Raw genomic sequence first — 20039 nt, forward strand, 5'->3', positions numbered from 1 at the left:
ATTTCGCCATAAGCAAACAGGAAAATGCTCATCCAGAAGTGGCACTCCTAGTGGCCGGGGACTTTAATGCAGGTAAACTTAAATCCGTTTTAAATCCTAATTTTTACCAGCTTGTTAATTGTGCAACCAGAAGGAATAAAATTCTAGATCACCTTTACTCCACACACAGAGACACGTACAAAGCTCTGCCTCGCCCTCCATTTGGCAAATCTGATCATGATTATATCCTCGTGATTCCTGCTTACAAGCAAAAATTAAAGCAGGAAGCATTGTTTTGCCTGCGCAGACTGGAATATGTTCTGGGATTCTTCCGATGACATTGAGGAGTAGACCACATCAGTCACTGGCTTCATCAATAAGTGCATCGATGACGTGGTCCCCACAGTGACTGTACGTACATACCCCAACCAGAAGCCATGGATTACAGGAAACATCCGCACTGAGATAAAGGGTAGAGCTGCTGCTTACAAGGAGCGGGACTCTAACCCGGAAGTTTATAAGAAATCCTGCTATGCCCTCCACGAACCATCAAACAGGCAAAGCGTCAATACAGGACTAAGATTGAATCGTACTACACCGGCTCCAGCACTCGTCGATGTGGCAGGGCTTGTAAGCTATTACAGACTACAAAGGCAAGCACAGCCGAGAGATGCCCAGTGACACGGTCCTACCTGACTAAGCTAAATTACTTCTATGCTCGCTTCGAGTCAAGTAACACTGAAACATGCATGAGAGCATCAGCTGTTCCGGATGACTGTGTGATCACGCTCTCCGCAGCTGATGTGAGTAAGACCTTTAAACAGGTCAACATTTACAACATTACCAGGACGTGTACTCCGAGCATGCGCTGACTAGATGGCAAGTGTCTTCACTTACATTTTCAAACTCTCCCTGTCTGAGTCTATAATACCAACATGTTTCAAGCAGACCACCATAGTCCCTGTGCCCAATGATGTGTTCTCACATCAACACCATTATCACAGAACAAGTAACAACACATCCACCACACTGATCCTCAACACAGGGGCCCCTCAGGGGTGCATTCTCAGTCTCCTCCTGTACTCCCTGTTCACTCATGACTGCATGGCCAGGCACAACTCCAACACCATCATTAAGTTTGCAGATGAAACAACAAAGGTAGGCCTGATCACTGACAAAGACAGCCTATAGGAAGGAGGTTTAGAGACCTGGCCGTGTGGTGCAAGGACAACAACCTCTCCCTCAATGTGAGCAAGACAAAGGGGCTGATCGACTACAGCAAAAGCCAGGCCGAACAGGCCCCCATTAACATCGATGGGGCTGTAGTGGACCGGGTCGAGAGTTTCAAGTTCATTGGTGTCCACATCACCAACGAACTATCATGGTCCAAACACACCAAGACAGTCGTGAAGAGGACACGACAGAACCTTTTCCCCCTCCGGAGACTGAAAAGATTTGACAATGGTCCCCAGATCCTCAAAGTTCTACAGCTGCACCATCGAGAGCATCCTGACCGGTTGCATCACTGCCTGATATGGCAGCTGCTCGGCATCTGACCGTAAGGCACTACAGGGGGTAATGCGTACGGCCCAGTACATCACTGGGGCCAAGCTTTCTGCCATCCAGGACCTATATAATAGGCGGTGTCAGAGGAAAACCCATAAAATTGTCAGAGACTCCAGTCACCCAATTCATAGACTGTTTTCTCTGCTACCGCACGGCAAGCGGTTCCGGAGCGCCAAAGTCTAAGACCAAAAGGCTCCTCAACAGCTTCTACCCCCAAGCCATAAAACTGCTGAACAATTAATCAAATGGCCACCGGACTATTTAGATGTTTATTATCTATGCGTAGTCACTTCACCCCTGCCTACATGTACAAAATACTTAACTAACCTGTACCCTCGCACACTGACTCGATACCAGTACCCCCTGTATATAGCCTCATTATTGTCATGTTATTTTGTCACTTTTACTATTTTTTATTTTTTACTTTAGTTAATTTGCTAAATATTTTCTTAACCAACAGTGCATTTCAAGATTGGGGCGGCAGGGTAGCCTAGTGGTTAGAGTGTTGGACTAGTAACCGAAAGGTTGCAAGTTCAAATCCCCGAGATGACAAATCTGTCGTTCTGCCCCTGAACAGGCAGTTAACCCACTGTTCCTAGGCCGTCATTGAAAATAAGAATTTGTTCTTAACTGACTTGCCTAGTAAAATAAAATAAAATAATAAAAGAAGAGTTAACGGGTTGTAAGTAAGCATTTCATGTTAAGGTTGTTGTATTCAGCGCAAGTTTGATTTGAAATACAATGCTTTCAGTTTTTGAAATATTTAGGACTAACTTATTCCTTGCCACCCATTCTGAAACTAACTGCAGCTCTTTGTTATGTGTTGCAATCATTTCAGTCGTGGCATGCCATCGTGGCATGCCGTTAGTAAAGAAAAAGTAAGGGGCCTAGACAGCTGCCATGGGGTATTCCTGATTATATCTGGATTATGTTGGAATGGCTTCCATTAAAGAACATCCGCTGTGTTCTGTTAGACAGGTAACTATTTATCCACAATATAGCAGGGGGTGTAAAGCCATAAAGCATACATTTTTCCAGCAGCAAACTATGAACGATAATGCCAAAAGCTGCACTGAAGAAGACAGCCCCCACAAACTTTTTATGATCGATTTCTTGTTGAATGTCCTTCCCTATAAGCGTGCTGAAAGTCTGTTGTCGATTTGTTTACTTTAAAATAGCACTGTATCTGGTCAAACACAATTCTTTCCAAAAGTTTACTAAGGGTTGGTAACATGCTGATTGGTTGGCTATTTGAGACAGTAAAGGGGGCTTTACTATTCTTAGGAGAATGACTTTTGCTAGGCTTAAATTGAAGATGTGGCAAATAGGAGTGGCAATATCGTCCACTATTATCCTCAGTAATTGTCCATCCAAGTTGTCAGACCTGGGTGGCTTGTCATTGTTGATATACAATATTTTTTTCACCTCTTCCACGCTCACTTTACGGAATTCAAAATGACAATGCTTGTCTTTCAGAATTTAGTCAGATATACTTGGATGTCTAGTGTCAGTGTTTGTTGCTGGCATGTCATGGCTAAGTTTGCTAATCTTGCCAAAGAACAAAATCATTAAAGTATTTGGCCATATCAGTTGGTTTTGTAATTATTGAGCCATCTGAATCAATGAATGATGGAGCAGAGTGTGACTGTTTGCCCCAAAATTCATTTTGGGCAAAAAGGCTGGGGTAAATCCTCAGTGAAAATTCGCCATTAGTCATTAAGCTGCTGAACAGACGTTGAAATAAGATGTTTGCATCAGCACCATCACCTCACAAGGCACAGAGGGTTCTGAACGCACTTCTATGAACCCTTGTAGGGCTTTTCATTACAGTATGCAGTGCCGGCCCTAGCATTTTGGGGGCCCTAAGCGAGATTTGGGGCCTGCTTTTGACAGCAGAAGTACATTTTTTTTAAAGGTTAATTTCCTGCAATTCTACACATTTTGCCATGGGGTATAGAGAAAATTTAGCAGTTTTAATGCACGTTTTCTGCAGTTCTACACATTTTGCCATGGGGTGGAGAGAACATTTATCTTTTTTTTAACACTTCATGCAATTATAATAATTTTGCCATGGGGTGGAGAAAATTGTTTTAGTTTTAAAGTAAATTTCCTACAATTCTATACATGTTTACATGACTTATGCCATGTTACGTAACGATATCTGACAGAGAGTGACTAACAAAAGCTTTGGGGGCCCCTGCAGGTCAGGTATTTCGGATGTGATTACTAAGTTTAGATAGTCTTGCCAGCTGACTTACAAATCTAAATATTCTTAGCTGACATGGCTAATTGAGTGACTGTTAGTGACTGACATAACAAGAGAATGATGCACAAACAAATGTAAAACTTGCACCAACAGTAAGTTGAGACCCCAACTGAGTTCCTTTCTAGGGCCCTCAGCGACCGCTTATATCACTTATGCCTGGAGCCGGCCTTGATAGTATGTTTTAAATCTGAGGGTTATTTCACTACTTCAAGGCCTCCAGAGCAATTTGGTACCTTTTTAGAATACATCACAATCCTAATGATAATTACTAATTAGTGAAAGAATGTCCTTCTGGAGGGCCTTTTTGGGTATGGATAAAAATTGGTACTCGGGGAAAGAAAATTGATCCAAAGGTTTTGTCCAAGTTTGTGAAGGCTACTATTAATCAACAACGAACTTGAGGCAAAGTAAATACTCTGTGAGTTGTGTAGGCTGAGCACTCTTACTGAATATTATGTCTGCACCGCACAGTGCAACAAGGGAATTTGATGATACATAGAGTTGGCTCAATGATAGCACACATACTTTCTTCAGTCCAATCAATGCTTACTGCCTCTCTTGGGTAATAACGATGGGTATGCTAGTAATAAGGAAAGTCGAGGTCGACATTTTTAATTATCTCAAATCCAACTTTTAATGACCTTTTATTTCATTTTATCATATAGTGATATGATAAATTATTTACATATTCACAATGTAAAATAATTAACAAGGTACTGTATTTACTTCGAAATTGCATGGTAATAAGTGTCAATTATAGAGGCTATTAAATATTTTCTTTATTGAGTGAATATGCGATTTGATAAGGGATCTTAAAAAAGATGAGACGACAATCAATTGAGATACATAACCATGTAATAAAGAAAATGTTATAAAGCACAGACGCTACAAGTATTTCCTGATCATAGAGATGCTGGCTGCTATCAAGTGTTCTAGTTATAGCATCCTGTCATGTCATACAATTTGTCTAGAAGGCAACTTCGCTCACTGAGCTGCGCGTAATTGAATTGAGGACATTTTCCAGTAACACCAACTTCCTCGTTAAAAGTGTGCAGAATAAAAAGGTTGATATTTTCTCAAATTAACTATGAAAAGTAAATAAGAAAGAAAGTGTTGTTGACACATCCGTCCATTTAGTCGGTCGAGTGGACTGATTTAGCACCGTAAAATTGTGTGAGAGAGGAGCCTATGCGCACTATAGAGAGAGAGAGAGAGAGAGAGAGAGAGAGAGAGAGAGAGATTACGGAGTCTGACTCATGTCCATCACCCACTTTTCTAGTCATCATCACAGTCATGAGGCAGGTGTGAATATCATCCTGAAGGCTGCGAAATGAATCTGTGTTGTCTGTCCAAACTGCAGGTGCATCAATATGTAGGTGTGGTTTAAAGAACAGACTTGAATGTTTTAGTGAATTTCATTAACACGTTTACGATCGTTCAACGCATCGTCTCGTGTTCCTCTATGCTTTTTTCGCTCATTCGCACAGAGGTCCTTTGTCAATGCGTCTTTCAATTTCTGTAGCTTTTCCCCAGAGGAGTTATTTTGCTGGAGGATCGCGCATTGAAATTGTTTGGATCTTTCCTTGTTTGGAGGTAAGTGATAAAGAAAGCTTAGAAGATGCACCTGATGAGTTGTCTATATTTGTTTCTAATGTGCTGGTCTGTTTTTATTCTCTTACTTCTACAAGTAGCCTAACATGTGGAGTTGATCATCGTAATCAGAATGTTAAAAGCATCACAATACTGAATTGTATTCGACTAACGTTAGAGCATACACTCCTTTCGAGCTATAAATAGGCAAAGGTAAACTTGATTTTCTATAATTTTACATAATTTTTCTTCACATTAACATTATCCTTAAATCTTATACAGACCTAGCGATATGGCACTTCTGACTCAACAGGTCTCTCTCTATTCTGGAGAGACCAATTCTATTTTTCATAGATGTTTAACAGAGCTTCCTATAGAGGCTTCACATTATCCTCTCTTTCTTAAACCTTCTGTTCAGTGAGCTCTGGAAATGACAGGGAATTTGACCGCCTGCTTAGAGCTCTTGTGGTGTTGGTGTTCTGGCAGAGGGATTGTCATTATAGTCCTTGCATCCATCTCCATCTAGGAATTCCAGAGTGGATACATTTCCTGTTATAACACCACACCAAGTGGTGGGGCTACTGTTGGGATGAATAACAGAGTCAGGGTTGTGAATCCAACAGTCATGAGAACACAGAAGACTAGCATCAGCGATGTAACCTATCATCAAATATTTGTTTGAGTTCTTTAGAACGCATTAGGCTCTTTGGTTTATGATGGAAACACTTTAATACTATGAGTTGCTATAGTAGTTTATAGTGCAAACCACCTACCATGCAACCAACTTATAGTGGAAATGCTTTATTCATGAGTTACTGATTTTGTGTTGTCTGTTTCTCTGCTCAAGATGACAGGTCATTTTAAGGCAAGCGGGAAACCAGAGTGAGTTGCCATGGCGGCAGGAGTGGCTGCATGGCTTCCCTTCGCCCGGGCAGCAGCTATTGGCTGGATGCCTGTGGCCAACTGCCCCATGCCTATCGCTCCTAGAGACCACACAAAGAGACATGATGAGCTGATCATCCTGAATGTGAGTGGACGACGCTTCCAGACCTGGAGGACCACACTGGACCGCTACCCAGACACCCTGCTGGGAAGCTCAGAGAAACAGTTTTTTTACGATGAGGAGACCAAAGAGTATTTTTTCGACCGGGACCCAGACTCCTTCCGTAGCATTCTCAACTTCTATCGGACGGGCAAGTTGCACTATCCACGCTATGAGTGCATCTCGGCCTACGACGAAGAGCTAACCTTCTTCGGCATCATCCCAGAGATCATCGGTGACTGCTGCTATGAAGAGTACAAGGATCGGAAGCGGGAGAATGCTGAACGTCTCCAGGACGACCAGGATGACAACAAGGACTGCAAGCTGCCCAACATGACATACAGAGAGACCATGTGGAGGGCCTTTGAGAACCCTCACACCTCCACCATGGCCCTGGTGTTCTACTATGTCACCGGCTTCTTCATCGCCATCTCAGTCCTCACCAACGTGATAGAGACGGTTCCGTGCGGTGCCACGCCTTCCCAGAAGGACATGCCATGTGGTGAGCGCTACACCGTAGCCTTCTTCTGCATGGACACAGCCTGCGTCCTCATCTTCACCATAGAGTACCTCATGAGACTGTTTGCCGCGCCCAGCCGTTACCAATTCATGCGCAGTGTGATGAGCATCATCGACGTGGTGGCCATCTTTCCCTACTACATTGGCCTGGTGATGACAGACAACGAGGATGTGAGCGGAGCCTTCGTCACACTCCGTGTGTTCCGTGTGTTCCGCATCTTCAAGTTCTCCCGCCACTCGCAGGGCCTCAGGATCCTGGGGTACACGCTGAAGAGCTGCGCCTCGGAGCTGGGCTTCCTCCTCTTCTCCCTCACTATGGCCATCATCATCTTCGCCACCGTCATGTTTTATGCAGAGAAGGGATCGTCGTCGACCAAGTTCACCAGCATCCCAGCCTCCTTCTGGTACACCATTGTCACAATGACCACGTTGGGGTATGTCCTCCTTCTGTCTATCTCTCTTTCTTACCTTTTCTCATCCCTATCTCTCGCTTATCTCTCCCTCTCTTTCTCTCCACAGTTTTAGTTCTCTCTCCCTCCACTCGTGTGGTCCATAAAATGTGTGTCTTCTCCATTGGAATAATGCCCCCAAGATAATTCAAGATGGTGCCCAAATAATATCTTCAAATCAGGAGCTCTCCATAAACCTTACTTGGCATCCTAAAAAGTAAATCCTCCAAAGTTCAATCCAAACAACAACTATGTTCCAAAAGTGCTAGAATTAGTTATACAACTATAATTAACGCACCTTAAACGGTTGATTACTAGACTTGACCTGATGCTAAAATGCTTGCCTGTGTTGTACAAAAAATGTAATACCTCAGGCTATTGTTTTGATGCATTTTTGTAATGGGTGTCCTGGATACTGTATGTGTTCTGCTGTTATGGAATATGGATAAAAGCCAACAGCACTGTGCTAAATTTGAAGTTGAAGCATGAAACGTCTTCAATAGACTAGTGGGTGAATGTGGTATGAGGCTGCTGCCAGTGTGAGTGATGGATGGGTACCACCACTACATTCACCTACTGTACCAGGCCTAACAGTATACACTCATGACAGTTTGTGTGTGTGTGTGTGTGTGTGTGTGTGTGTGTGTGTGTGTGTGTGTGTGTGTGTGTGTGTGTGTGTGTGTGTGTGTGTGTGTGTGTGTGTGTGTGTGTGTGTGTGTGTGTGTGTGTGTGTGTGTGTGTGTGTTTACCTGAATGTTATGTGACAGTAGTGGGAGATGTGTGTTCCCATATTGTCTTCATCTAGTGGGTGTATTGTGTCTATTGTCATTTCTTTAATTTCCTTAATCTGCCAGAAATCATGGTTTACTCTGGAACACACAGTCCCAGAAAACAATATTGTAATAATATTTAGGATCCTGAATGCCGGTGAAATTTGTATTTGTTATAATGAAAATAACTGCACATAATTTTTTTTATGTTTTCAAGAACCGTCTATAGGTACTTATGAAGATTTCATACTTTTTAAAACTCTATTTTCCTATTTTTATACTTTATCTCTTTCTGCCGACTTCTCATTGGGCTCTGTCCATCTCCACATTGTGTTAGTCATTGGGTTCTCTCCATCTCCACATTGTGTTAGTCATTGGTCTCTCTCCATCTCCACATTGTGTTAGTCATTGGTCTCTCTCCATCTCCACATTGTGTTAGTCATTGGGTTCTCTCCATCTCCACATTGTGTTAGTCATTGGTCTCTCTCCATCTCCACATTGTGTTAGTCATTTGTCTCTCTCCATCTCCACATTGTGTTAGTCATTGGGCTCTCTCCATCTCCACATTGTGTTAGTCATTGGTCTCTCTCCATCTCCACATTGTGTTAGTCATTGGGCTCTCTCCATCTCCACATTGTGTTAGTCATTGGTCTCTCTCCATCTCCACATTGTGTTAGTCATTGGGCTCTCTCCATCTCCACATTGTGTTAGTCATTGGGCTCTCTCCATCTCCACATTGTGTTAGTCATTGGTCTCTCTCCATCTCCACATTGTGTTAGTCATTGGGCTCTCTTCATCTCCACATTGTGTTAGTCATTGGTCTCTCTCCATCTCCACATTGTGTTAGTCATTGGTCTCTCTCCATCTCCACATTGTGTTAGTCATTGGGCTCTCTCCATCTCCACATTGTGTTAGTCATTGGTCTCTCTCCATCTCCACATTGTGTTAGTCATTGGGCTCTCTCCATCTCCACATTGCGTTAGTCATTGGTCTCTCTCCATCTCCACATTGTGTTAGTCATTGGGCTCTCTCCATCTCCACATTGTGTTAGTCATTGGGCTCTCTCCATCTCCACATTGTGTTACTCATTGGTCTCTCTCCATCTCCACATTGTGTTAGTCATTGGGCTCTCTCCATCTCCACATTGTGTTAGTCATTGGTCTCTCTCCATCTCCACATTGTGTTAGTCATTGGTCTCTCTCCATCTCCACATTGTGTTAGTCATTGGGCTCTCTCCATCTCCACATTGTGTTAGTCATTGGTCTCTCTCCATCTCCACATTGTGTTAGTCATTGGGCTCTCTCCATCTCCACATTGTGTTAGTCATTGGTCTCTCTCCATCTCCACATTGTGTTAGTCATTGGGCTCTCTCCATCTCCACATTGTGTTAGTCATTGGTCTCTCTCCATCTCCACATTGTGTTAGTCATTGGTCTCTCTCCATCTCCACATTGTGTTAGTCATTGGGCTCTCTCCATCTCCACATTGTGTTAGTCATTGGTCTCTCTCCATCTCCACATTGTGTTAGTCATTGGTCTCTCTCCATCTCCACATTGTGTTAGTCATTGGGCTCTCTCCATCTCCACATTGTGTTAGTCATTGGTCTCTCTCCATCTCCACATTGTGTTAGTCATTGGGCTCTCTCCATCTCCACATTGTGTTAGTCATTGGTCTCTCTCCATCTCCACATTGTGTTAGTCATTGGTCTCTCTCCATCTCCACATTGTGTTAGTCATTGGGCTCTCTCCATCTCCACATTGTGTTAGTCATTGGTCTCTCTCCATCTCCACATTGTGTTAGTCATTGGGCTCTCTCCATCTCCACATTGTGTTAGTCATTGGGCTCTCTCCATCTCCACATTGTGTTAGTCATTGGTCTCTCTACATCTCCACATTGTGTTAGTCATTGGGCTCTCTCCATCTCCACATTGTGTTAGTCATTGGTCTCTCTCCATCTCCACATTGTGTTAGTCATTGGGCTCTCTCCATCTCCACATTGTGTTAGTCATTGGTCTCTCTCCATCTCCACATTGTGTTAGTCATTGGTCTCTTTCCATCTCCACATTGTGTTAGTCATTGGGCTCTCTCCATCTCCACATTGTGTTAGTCATTGGTCTCTCTCCATCTCCGCATTGTGTTAGTCATTGGGCTCTCTCCATCTCCACATTGTGTTAGTCATTGGTCTCTCTCCATCTCCACATTGTGTTAGTCATTGGGCTCTCTCCATCTCCACATTGTGTTAGTCATTGGTCTCTCTACATCTCCACATTGTGTTAGTCATTGGGCTCTGTCCATCTCCACATTGTGTTAGTCATTGACAATGACCTCTAATGTCTTACTGGTAGACCGGTGCTGTTCTGATTCTTCACTGGTCAGCTAGTAAAGTGACCTTGATGCTTATTTCGCCAAGCAGCTAGGAAGGCTCTCCAGAAAATAGTGCCATTTATTTTGCAGAAGTAGCCGCTACTCTTCCTGGGGAAAAAACAAAACATGTCAAGTAACAAAACACTGATACACTGATAGACAAGGACAGTCACACACATTTACAATAAATCCATATACAAACAATACAACAACAAAAAATAATGTGTGTTCGAGTGTGTCTGTGTGTGTGTGTTCGCCATTCCATGAGTTTTTTTAAAGGTAATTTTGCTGTTTAATTGAGTAGTTGGAGATGGGAGTTCCACGCGATCAATGCTCTGTATAAAACTCTGCGTTGCCGTGAACTCGTTTTGGATGTCTTGTGTGGTGTGTATGGATGTCTGAGCTGAATTTGATTTGATTATGTAGACAATCTGGAATTTTCGTCACAGTAATATTTCTCATAAAAACTAGAAGAGAGGCAGTTAATCTCTTGCCAACCCTCAACCAGGAAAGACATGGCATGTTGTTGATGTTAGTTCTGTATGTGCGGTTAAGGACAAAGCGTGCTGCTCTGTTTTGAGCCAGCTGCAGCTTTTCTAGGTCTTTCTTTGCTGCACTTGACCATATTATCAGACAGTAATCAAGATGGGACAAGACCAGAGCCTGAACAACTAGTACAGTTGATTTTTGTGTCAAAAACACAGAACATCTTTTTATAACAGACACCCAATTCAGGCTTGTTTCTGTTTTGTTTTCTACAAACTCACTTGCTGCTTCATCTTGGATTGACATGGTTGTTGACCTTGAGATTTTACACTCCAATAACAGAGTGTCCTTCATTTCTATCGCTTAGTTTAGCTTTGGGTTAAGGTTAAACTTTTTGTCAAAATCTTGAAAAGCGAAATAACTGGAATACATGGGTATTTGGGTTGGCATTTTCAACATGTCTGTCGAATAAATCAATTTGTTCTATACTATAATAATATGAATAACCCCAATCTTCTATAATTTACTGTAAGTGTGGATAAAGCTTCTCATTATTACAGAATGGGATCACCACAGAAACTCAGTTGTCAGTCAGCCATCTTTCCCTTTATTTGATTTTTTTATCCGTTATTTTACCAGGTAAGTTGACTGAGAATATGTTCTCATTTGCAGCAATGACCTGGGGAATTGTTAAAGGGGAGAGGAGGGGATGAATGAGCCAATTGTAAACTGGGGATTATTAGGTGACCGTGATGGTTTGAGGGCCAGATTGGGAATTCTTGTTCCGACACAGCATTTCTAAAGCCTGTCACTTTGCTCACCTGCTGAAGGGGCATATGCACAGGTGATGAGGTCACCCATTTCCCATCTGTCTCTTTATGTAAGAACTATGGGTGCAAACCAAGCAACCTTCTCTGCCCCAAACACATTTTACCAGCAAATCTTCCCATTTAGTTGTTCAGATGAAGGCTTTTGTGGACGTAGAGATAGTGTTATCTTTTTTCTTTATTTCCTTATGTTTTAGTAATGTTTTGTTGGATGGGACCTTACAATATAAATACATATACAGAGAATGTATGCTGTTATTATCTTTGCAAGCTAAAATTAGGGCCTAAAAATCTGTATAATGGAGTACTAACCCTCATCGGCATACCACCAGCTGTGATTATGCAGTATATGTGTGGTAAATATTCCTCCGCATCCCAACTCCATTATCAATTCCAGAAATACCTTTACCTGTGTGATGCTATTAATGAATGGCTTTCCATGTCAATGGACCCAGATTGTCTATTAAAGAAGCAATTCGGGTGTGTACATGTGTGTACGCGTGAGAGAGAGAGAGAGACTCTGTTCTACAGGGTGTGATCAGAACCATACATCACTGAGTAGGAAAGGTCCCAGACTGGTTAATAATGCATTGTGTTTTGTCATAGAATATAGTAGCTGTAACATCTCTTCAGAAACACAAGTCACAAATAACCTCTCTGACAACATTATTGGAAGATGTAGTGGGGGATTTACTTCACTGTGTGAATACCATATTTACAAACCAGACTGCTTATAATCTAAGGTGATTCATTTGTTACAAGTCTGTTCAATCTCTTCTCTCAGTCTGGCCCTCCATTTTACTCTGTTCAGTTTCCTAGACTGTGAAGAAGTTAGAATACATCTTTAACCTTCCTCACTCTTAACCCCCTCCAAGGGCAGCACCTCCCCCCTCCATCCCAGACCCTCCACATTCAGCAATAAACCTGTCAGTTCTGTGGTCAGCCACCTACATCTATGCAACCCCTTTTTTTACAACCACTTTTGAACCTGTCTCCTCTCTTTGGCCGACTGCCCCCCTCCTCCATTCCTGTCAGAGAGCAGACAGTGCAGCCTGGGTAATTGGGTGTACAGGGGGCTGGAAATGGGGGAATCACACCTTGGCTACAGAGGAACAGGACTGTTCAATGAAACTCAGGTGACTGATAATCACACCTTGGCTACAGAGGAACAGGGCTGTTCAATGAAACTCAGGTGACTGATAATCACACCTTGGCTACAGAGGAACAGGACTGTTCAATTAAACTCAGGTGACTGATAATCACACCTTGGCCACAGAGGAACAGGACTGTTCAATTAAACTCAGGTGACTGATAATCACACCTTGGCTACAGAGGAACAGGACTGTTCAATTAAACTCAGGTGACTGATAATCACACCTTGGCTACAGAGGAACAGGGCTGTTCAATTAAACTCAGGTGACTGATAATCACACCTTGGCTACAGAGGAACAGGACTGTTCAATTAAACTCAGGTGACTGATAATCACACCTTGGCTACAGAGGAACAGGACTGTTCAATGAAACTCAGGTGACTGATAATCACACCTTGGCTACAGAGGAACAGGACTGTTCAATTAAACTCAGGTGACTGATAATCACACCTTGGCCACAGAGGAACAGGACTGTTCAATTAAACTCAGGTGACTGATAATCACACCTTGGCTACAGAGGAACAGGACTGTTCAATTAAACTCAGGTGACTGATAATCACACCTTGGCTACAGAGGAACAGGACTGTTCAATTAAACTCAGGTGACTGATAATCACACCTTGGCCACAGAGGAACAGGACTGTTCAATTAAACTCAGGTGACTGATAATCGCACCTTGGCTACAGAGGAACAGGGCTGTTCAATTAAACTCAGGTGACTGATAATCACACCTTGGCTACAGAGGAACAGGACTGTTCAATTAAACTCAGGTGACTGATAATCACACCTTGGCTACAGAGGAACAGGACTGTTCAATTAAACTCAGGTGACTGATAATCACACCTTGGCTACAGAGGAACAGGACTGTTCAATTAAACTCAGGTGACTGATAATCACACCTTGGCTACAGAGGAACAGGGCTGTTCAATTAAACTCAGGTGACTGATAATCACACCTTGGCTACAGAGGAACAGGGCTATTCATCCAAACTCAGGTGGGCTGATAAAAGGATCTCCCTTGAACAGCAGGAGTCGCTCGAAGCTACTTCACCTGCTGGATAGATAGATACAGAGCATTTGGCAGCCAGCAGCAGCAGTGGGACTGGACCCAAGAGATTGATGGGGATGGAGGAATCCCTTTCTATCTCCCCTCTCTTCCATCCCCAAGTGGTTCCTAGGGGGGAAGGTGGCTATTTTAGGCCCATCAACAGTGTGATATCTGTTTAAAAATGCAATATGCGGATGGACCCACTCGTGTAGTAGGGAGCAGTCGTTTTACCTGAGCAACTACAAGGCGCAGGCAGGCCAGGCACAAGAGCTTCACTGGGTGGTGTCATTGACTCCCCAAAATATTAACCCAAAAATGATTCTATATTAATAACGAGGTGTGATGTGAACTGTAGTATGACTCCGGTGTTATAATTAGTCTGATTTTCCCAGTTGTAAAGTCCTGAACCAAAGTATTCTGTGGCAGAGCAGCAGAAGTGTTGTTATGCATGTAGGTCATGTTCCCGTCTGCCTTAATCACTGGCTATATATAAGCTGCTTCAGAGAGACATTTAGCCCTCTCTCCTGTGTTAGGACCATCATTATAAGACATTTAAAGATTGGACTGGATGGTGCTGGATGCCAGAGAGAGAGAAGATGAGAGAGAGGTAAAGGTAGAGAGAGAAAGTGAGAGAGAGGGGTATAAAGGGATTGAAAGAGAGAGAGTGTACCACTTACAGCATGTGCTGTGTGAACATCGCAGTGGCCCCAAATTGTTATTGTGAGGCCCCTAACCAAGGAGGAGTCTAAAAGAGGCCAAACAACACACACACACACACACACACACACACACACACACACACACACACACACACACACACACACACACACACTTTCTTACCTCTGTGTTTTCCAAAACAAGTCTCAGTAACACCCAGTGTATCTTTCACTCCAGTCTCCTTTTCACCTCATTTGTGACCCACCTCCTCAATTCGATCTTATGTAGCAACATTTGAAATCGTTTTATTTTTATTTTTTACATTGGATAAAAGTAGCAACTCAGAGCTACAAAATGCTAGATCATACACTGCCGTTGAGGAACAATGGGAAAGTAATTCTGCTTTGAAAGTTGATCAACTTGTAACCCCAATTTTTAGAAAATGTCCTTTGAATGTTTTGGTACACCTCCTGGAGAGCTCTTCTTGTCTACACCATCCTTGGCCAATAGTATATTCGAATCTGACTTTGAAAGTGTCCAGAAAAAATTATTACGTGAAAGAAATGTTATAACCAACCTTCAGCCACATCTATCTAAGTGGATGGGTCACTATTGTTTAAACATGTACACATGTTCATGAAATACAATAGATGGCCATAATCACCCCCAGACACACCTGGCTAACTTGATGGGTCATGTAATCATTCTCTTGCGAAGTGGAGTCTTTTGTTTAGGCATGTAGCTAGCTATCAGGCTAACCATAATCCCAACCCATAGCTACAGTACATGCGGATTGTCATAGCTATCCACTATGCATGAAATGCTGGAGCATGAATCTGCAGGTAACTAAAGCCAACCAACTGGGTTCAATGTTAGCTAACATTAGGCTATAACTTGCAATGCAATTGGCTTTCTAAGAAACAAATAATATTACTACACTGATCATACACGTAACATCAGCTAGCGCACCAGCCAGCTAACATTCACTAGCTAGCTAATGGTAACTTACAATTAAACCAACTTTGTAACACAATTTAAAATGTATAATATCTGAAAATGTAGCTAGACTCTTCCCGTATACATGTATGAACGCTTCACGGCAGAGTGTCTTTTCCGTTTGGTTTGTAGCTAGCTACAGCTGGTTTGGCCCGTTCTTGTGTCAAGTCACTCCGGTTCACACTGACCGTGTGCAGAAAGTAGTCCATCACAACTTTTTCCCACTGATCTTTGTTGATAGTGCCTGCCAAATTCTTGGCAGCAATGTTGTTGAGAGCAGTAGCAACACTTTTGCATATCTCCATGGTTAACGTTATATCTTTCAAAAAATCTGCGATGGCAAGAATTATCTACTGTACACATACATATACAGAAGCATGGCAGGCCAATCCGAACTCATCTTTCAGCCTTTCCAGCCCATCCATTATCTCAGCCAATCATGGCTAGTGGGAAGGTTCCTTCCTTTTTCTGTGGCTAAACCAACTGGGCCAAAAAAAGAAATGTTATATATATTCTGTTACATTTACATTTTACATTTAAGTCATTTAGCAGACGCTCTTATCCAGAGCGACTTACAAATTAAACGTTCAAATGGCTCTCCTGTCAAGTATCGATGTGCGACAAGCGTCGAGCGACTTGAAATGGGTAACATTTATCACCCGATTTATTTAACCAAAAAATAGATTTAGTAAAACGATAAAAATAATTACCCTTTAATAAAATGTACTGTCTTTATACGTGTGATATCGCAGGAAAAGTTACAAAATAACTGGAGGACGTATTTAAAGAGTGGCTTCTTCCACCAGAGACGAGTGACTTGCTGCATCTGTCAGGCTCCCCGACTGTGTTCTATGTCGCTCATGAAAACATTTAAAATGCAAATTAGGTTACTTGACTTGTTTTTTTAACCATTGATCCCCATGGCACTGTGCCACTGAGCTGAGTGAACGTGACAGACATTAGCCAGGGGTGGGGAAAGAAAACCAATAACCTCATGGTTAGTTATGATGAAAGCCAATATGGCTCCCTTTCTCTAAGACTCTATCAGTCTCCCACTCTTCACTGTCAGTCTTTATGAGAACTTTACCAGCATGTCACAGAACAAGCCATCTACTACCACCATTTTGGAATGTTGAATGTGTTTGATTGACTGCTGTCCCTGCACATTTATCAAGTCATACACTTATATAATGTACAATAATTTATGATATTGTTGGGTGTTGGATTATTATTTCACCAGGAGAAAACTAGGGAATGAATGAAGATTCATCAAAAGTAATGAGTGAGTGGAAATAGAAGACTGGAGGTGTGTATTGCTCAAAGGCAATCTGTCAATGGCTTTATTTATTTTATGTCTTCATGAACGGCATGGTGTACTGTACATTATTGGTGAATAATTCAGTGAGGCGGCAGGGTAGCCTAGTGGTTAGAGCGTTGGACTAGTAACCGGAAGGTGAGTTCAAACTCCCGAGCTGACAAGGTACAAATCTGTCATTCTGCCCCTGAACAGGCAGTTAACCCACTGTTCCCAGGCTGTCATTGAAAATAAGAATGTGTTCTTAACTGACTTGCCTGGTTAAATAAAGGTTAAAAAAATAATAATAATAATAATAATAATTCAGTGAATCGGCAGCTAGATGAAATGCACAGTTACATGTTTTATAAGCACTAGGAAGACGTTTCACCCTCATCATCAAAGCTAAGTTATCTTCAATTGCAACCTAACTTCAAATTGGAATTAATGGTGCGTTTTGCGGCCCTACAGCCTCGCTGATCAGAATGAGCAAGCCTAGTAGGAAATAAAAATGATGCCCTTTATCTGGCTAAGAAACTTGGAATCAATTTCCCAACACAGCCCTCTCTAATTGGGACCTTTCTAATGATAGCTGTGGAATTTAATTTAGCTCTGTCGGAGATTCATTTAGCACCTAAACTCATTTAAAAGTAATTATACTAACTCTTCTAGCCGTGGAAGCCAAAATAATGGGCAACTAGGCATTTTTATACATGACCCTAAGCATCATGGGATGTCGATTGCTTAATTAACTCAGGAACCACACCTGTGTGGATGCACCTGCTTTCAATATATTTTGTATCCCTCATCAAAGAGGAAGAGGAAGAGGCCCAACGTGGCAGAAAATCTGTCTCTGTCCAGCAGGTGACAATTTTTTGTTGTTTTGCCCACCAAGCAAGGAGTTTTTGTATGGAGGTCAATGAGAGAGTGTCAAATTTGGTATTTGCTTTTTGAGTTTTTTTTTATCTAATAGAAGTTCCGCTTAAGTTGTTACGAGTGTACTGATATAAGTATGACACGTAACATCCCGGAAACCTTGAGAAAAAACTATTATTTTGGAGTTGTCTCGAGGTGGCTATGCATATTCATGGTTTGAAGCTAGTAGCATAGCATCTTTCCTCATTCAATACAGGCGGCTGCCGTCAACAATCCGCATTGAATATTCAAAAAAGGATTACTATAATGAGCTGTATCCACCAATCCAAAGAAAGGATATGGGGGAGCTAGACAGCCCACCATGCCGCTTTGTGGATAACGACACCCATTGTTAGGGCTGAGAGACATGTATCTTGTCAGTATATCCATAATCTTTGCCCTCATGTAATCACGTGTTTCCTTTATTTTGGCAGTTACCTGTACTTCACATGCTACTGTACATGGTAAAAGCACCAGCATGCTCCATCGGTTTACAATGTCTGGTCTTGAGCCATGAGTCTGTGAGAGATGAGACAGGGTTCATGTATTCAAGGGAGTTTTTCTTAGCCACCGTGCTTCTACATCTGCATTGCTTGATGTTTGGGGTTTTAGGCTGGGTTTCTCTATAGCACTTTGTTACATTGGCTGAGATTTAAAAAAAAGGGCTTCATAAATACATTTGATTGATTGATTGATTCAGATTGCTTACTTTGGGTTGCGTGCGGTGTTGGGCCAGAGACAGATAGATGTGCAGACGTTCAGTGGGAATGAATGTAAGATCAGCTGAGCTCTCACTGTAGACACTTCAAATCAAAAATGAAATCAAATTTTATTTGTCACATGCACCAAATACAACAGGTGTAGAACTTACAGTGGAATGCTTACAAGCCCTTAATCAACAATGCAGTTTTAAGAAAAATAAGTCTTATGTAAAAAATAGATGATAAAAAATACAAATAAATGTAAGTACCAAGTAATTAAAGAGCAGTAAAATAACAATGGTGAGGCTATATACAGGGGGTAATGGTAAAGAGTCACTGCGGGGCACATTGACATTGTTGGCTTGGTGAGACAGGTATAGGTCATGCCAGAGTCTGGGAGGAAGGAGGGCGTTGACTGGACTGGAAATAGCCAGGCAGTGGCCAATTATATTTATCTTCAGTCAGTTCAAAAATATTAATTGGAATTCAATTAATTCAATTTATCAATTCAAAATCACCCATCATTTTTCTGTGTGGACTGTTCAATTAATGACGTAATTCTTCGAGTTGAAGTTGAATTGACTCCAACCCTGATCCTCTCAAGATGTTGACATTATAGCATAATAGCACGCTTTCCCCAAAATAGGCAGACTCATTTTTATTTTTGCCTTATCTTTCCTAACACCTGGCAGGTATTGGCCCATCGGTCAACTAGGGGACACCATACTCTGTCAGACAGGGGTCAGTCTGAAGGAACCTTCAGGTTACATAAAAGCTTTGTTGTCAGGTAAACTAAAATAAACTAAATGTTTTGTTGTTTATAGTATGTCTGTATATGTTAGTGATACTGTGTGTATAATGTTAGTGAGATCTACAATATCAATGTGAAGTGGACTGATTGTCCTGGTAACTGTTGGGTCTCTTTCCGTGTCTCAGGGCCAAATGATCATTTGAGAATTGCATGCACAACACACATATTTGTACACGTTTTGTGATAATTTTTTAATGAATGATTTCACTCTCAGATAGATCAAATTCATATTCAATATATGCCATTTAGCAGACGCTTTTATCCAAAGCGACTTACAGTCATGTGTGCATACATTCTACGTATGGGTGGTCCCGGGAATCGAACCCACTACCCTGGCATTACAAGCGCCATGCTCTACCAACTGAGCTACAGAAGGACCAGCACACTCGATGAAGCAAAATGAATCTGGCAACAGCCAGCATCATGAAGTGAACAAATATGCACTGCTATATGCTAGGGCTATTTTCATATTCCCCTGTGGATTTAACTGCATCATTGTAATGCATTAAATGTTTATTCATAAATCCAATTTACAAGCTTTTTAATACAGTTCTCATCTCTCCCAAGGGTATGTTACATGGAAATGGTTGTTCCATTCCACGGAACGGGATT

At 42.0% G+C, this 20039-nt stretch overlaps 1 protein-coding gene across 2 annotated transcripts in view; it reads left to right on the plus strand.

The window, feature by feature from the left end:
* Positions 1–5123: 5123 nt before the first annotated feature.
* Positions 5124–20039, plus strand: part of LOC118389444 (potassium voltage-gated channel subfamily D member 3-like) — a 143834-nt gene continuing 128918 nt past the window's right edge. For both annotated transcript variants that reach the window (XM_035779346.2, XM_035779347.2), the window contains exons 1-2: positions 5124–5404; positions 6249–7396. In XM_035779346.2, the coding sequence (XP_035635239.1) occupies positions 6294–7396 (1103 nt within the window). In that variant the 5' untranslated portion in view covers positions 5124–5404; positions 6249–6293. The remainder of the gene's footprint in view (positions 5405–6248; positions 7397–20039) is intronic.

The sequence above is a fragment of the Oncorhynchus keta genome, chromosome 10 (genome assembly GCF_023373465.1).
Source record: "Oncorhynchus keta strain PuntledgeMale-10-30-2019 chromosome 10, Oket_V2, whole genome shotgun sequence".
Lineage (NCBI taxonomy): Eukaryota > Metazoa > Chordata > Actinopteri > Salmoniformes > Salmonidae > Oncorhynchus > Oncorhynchus keta.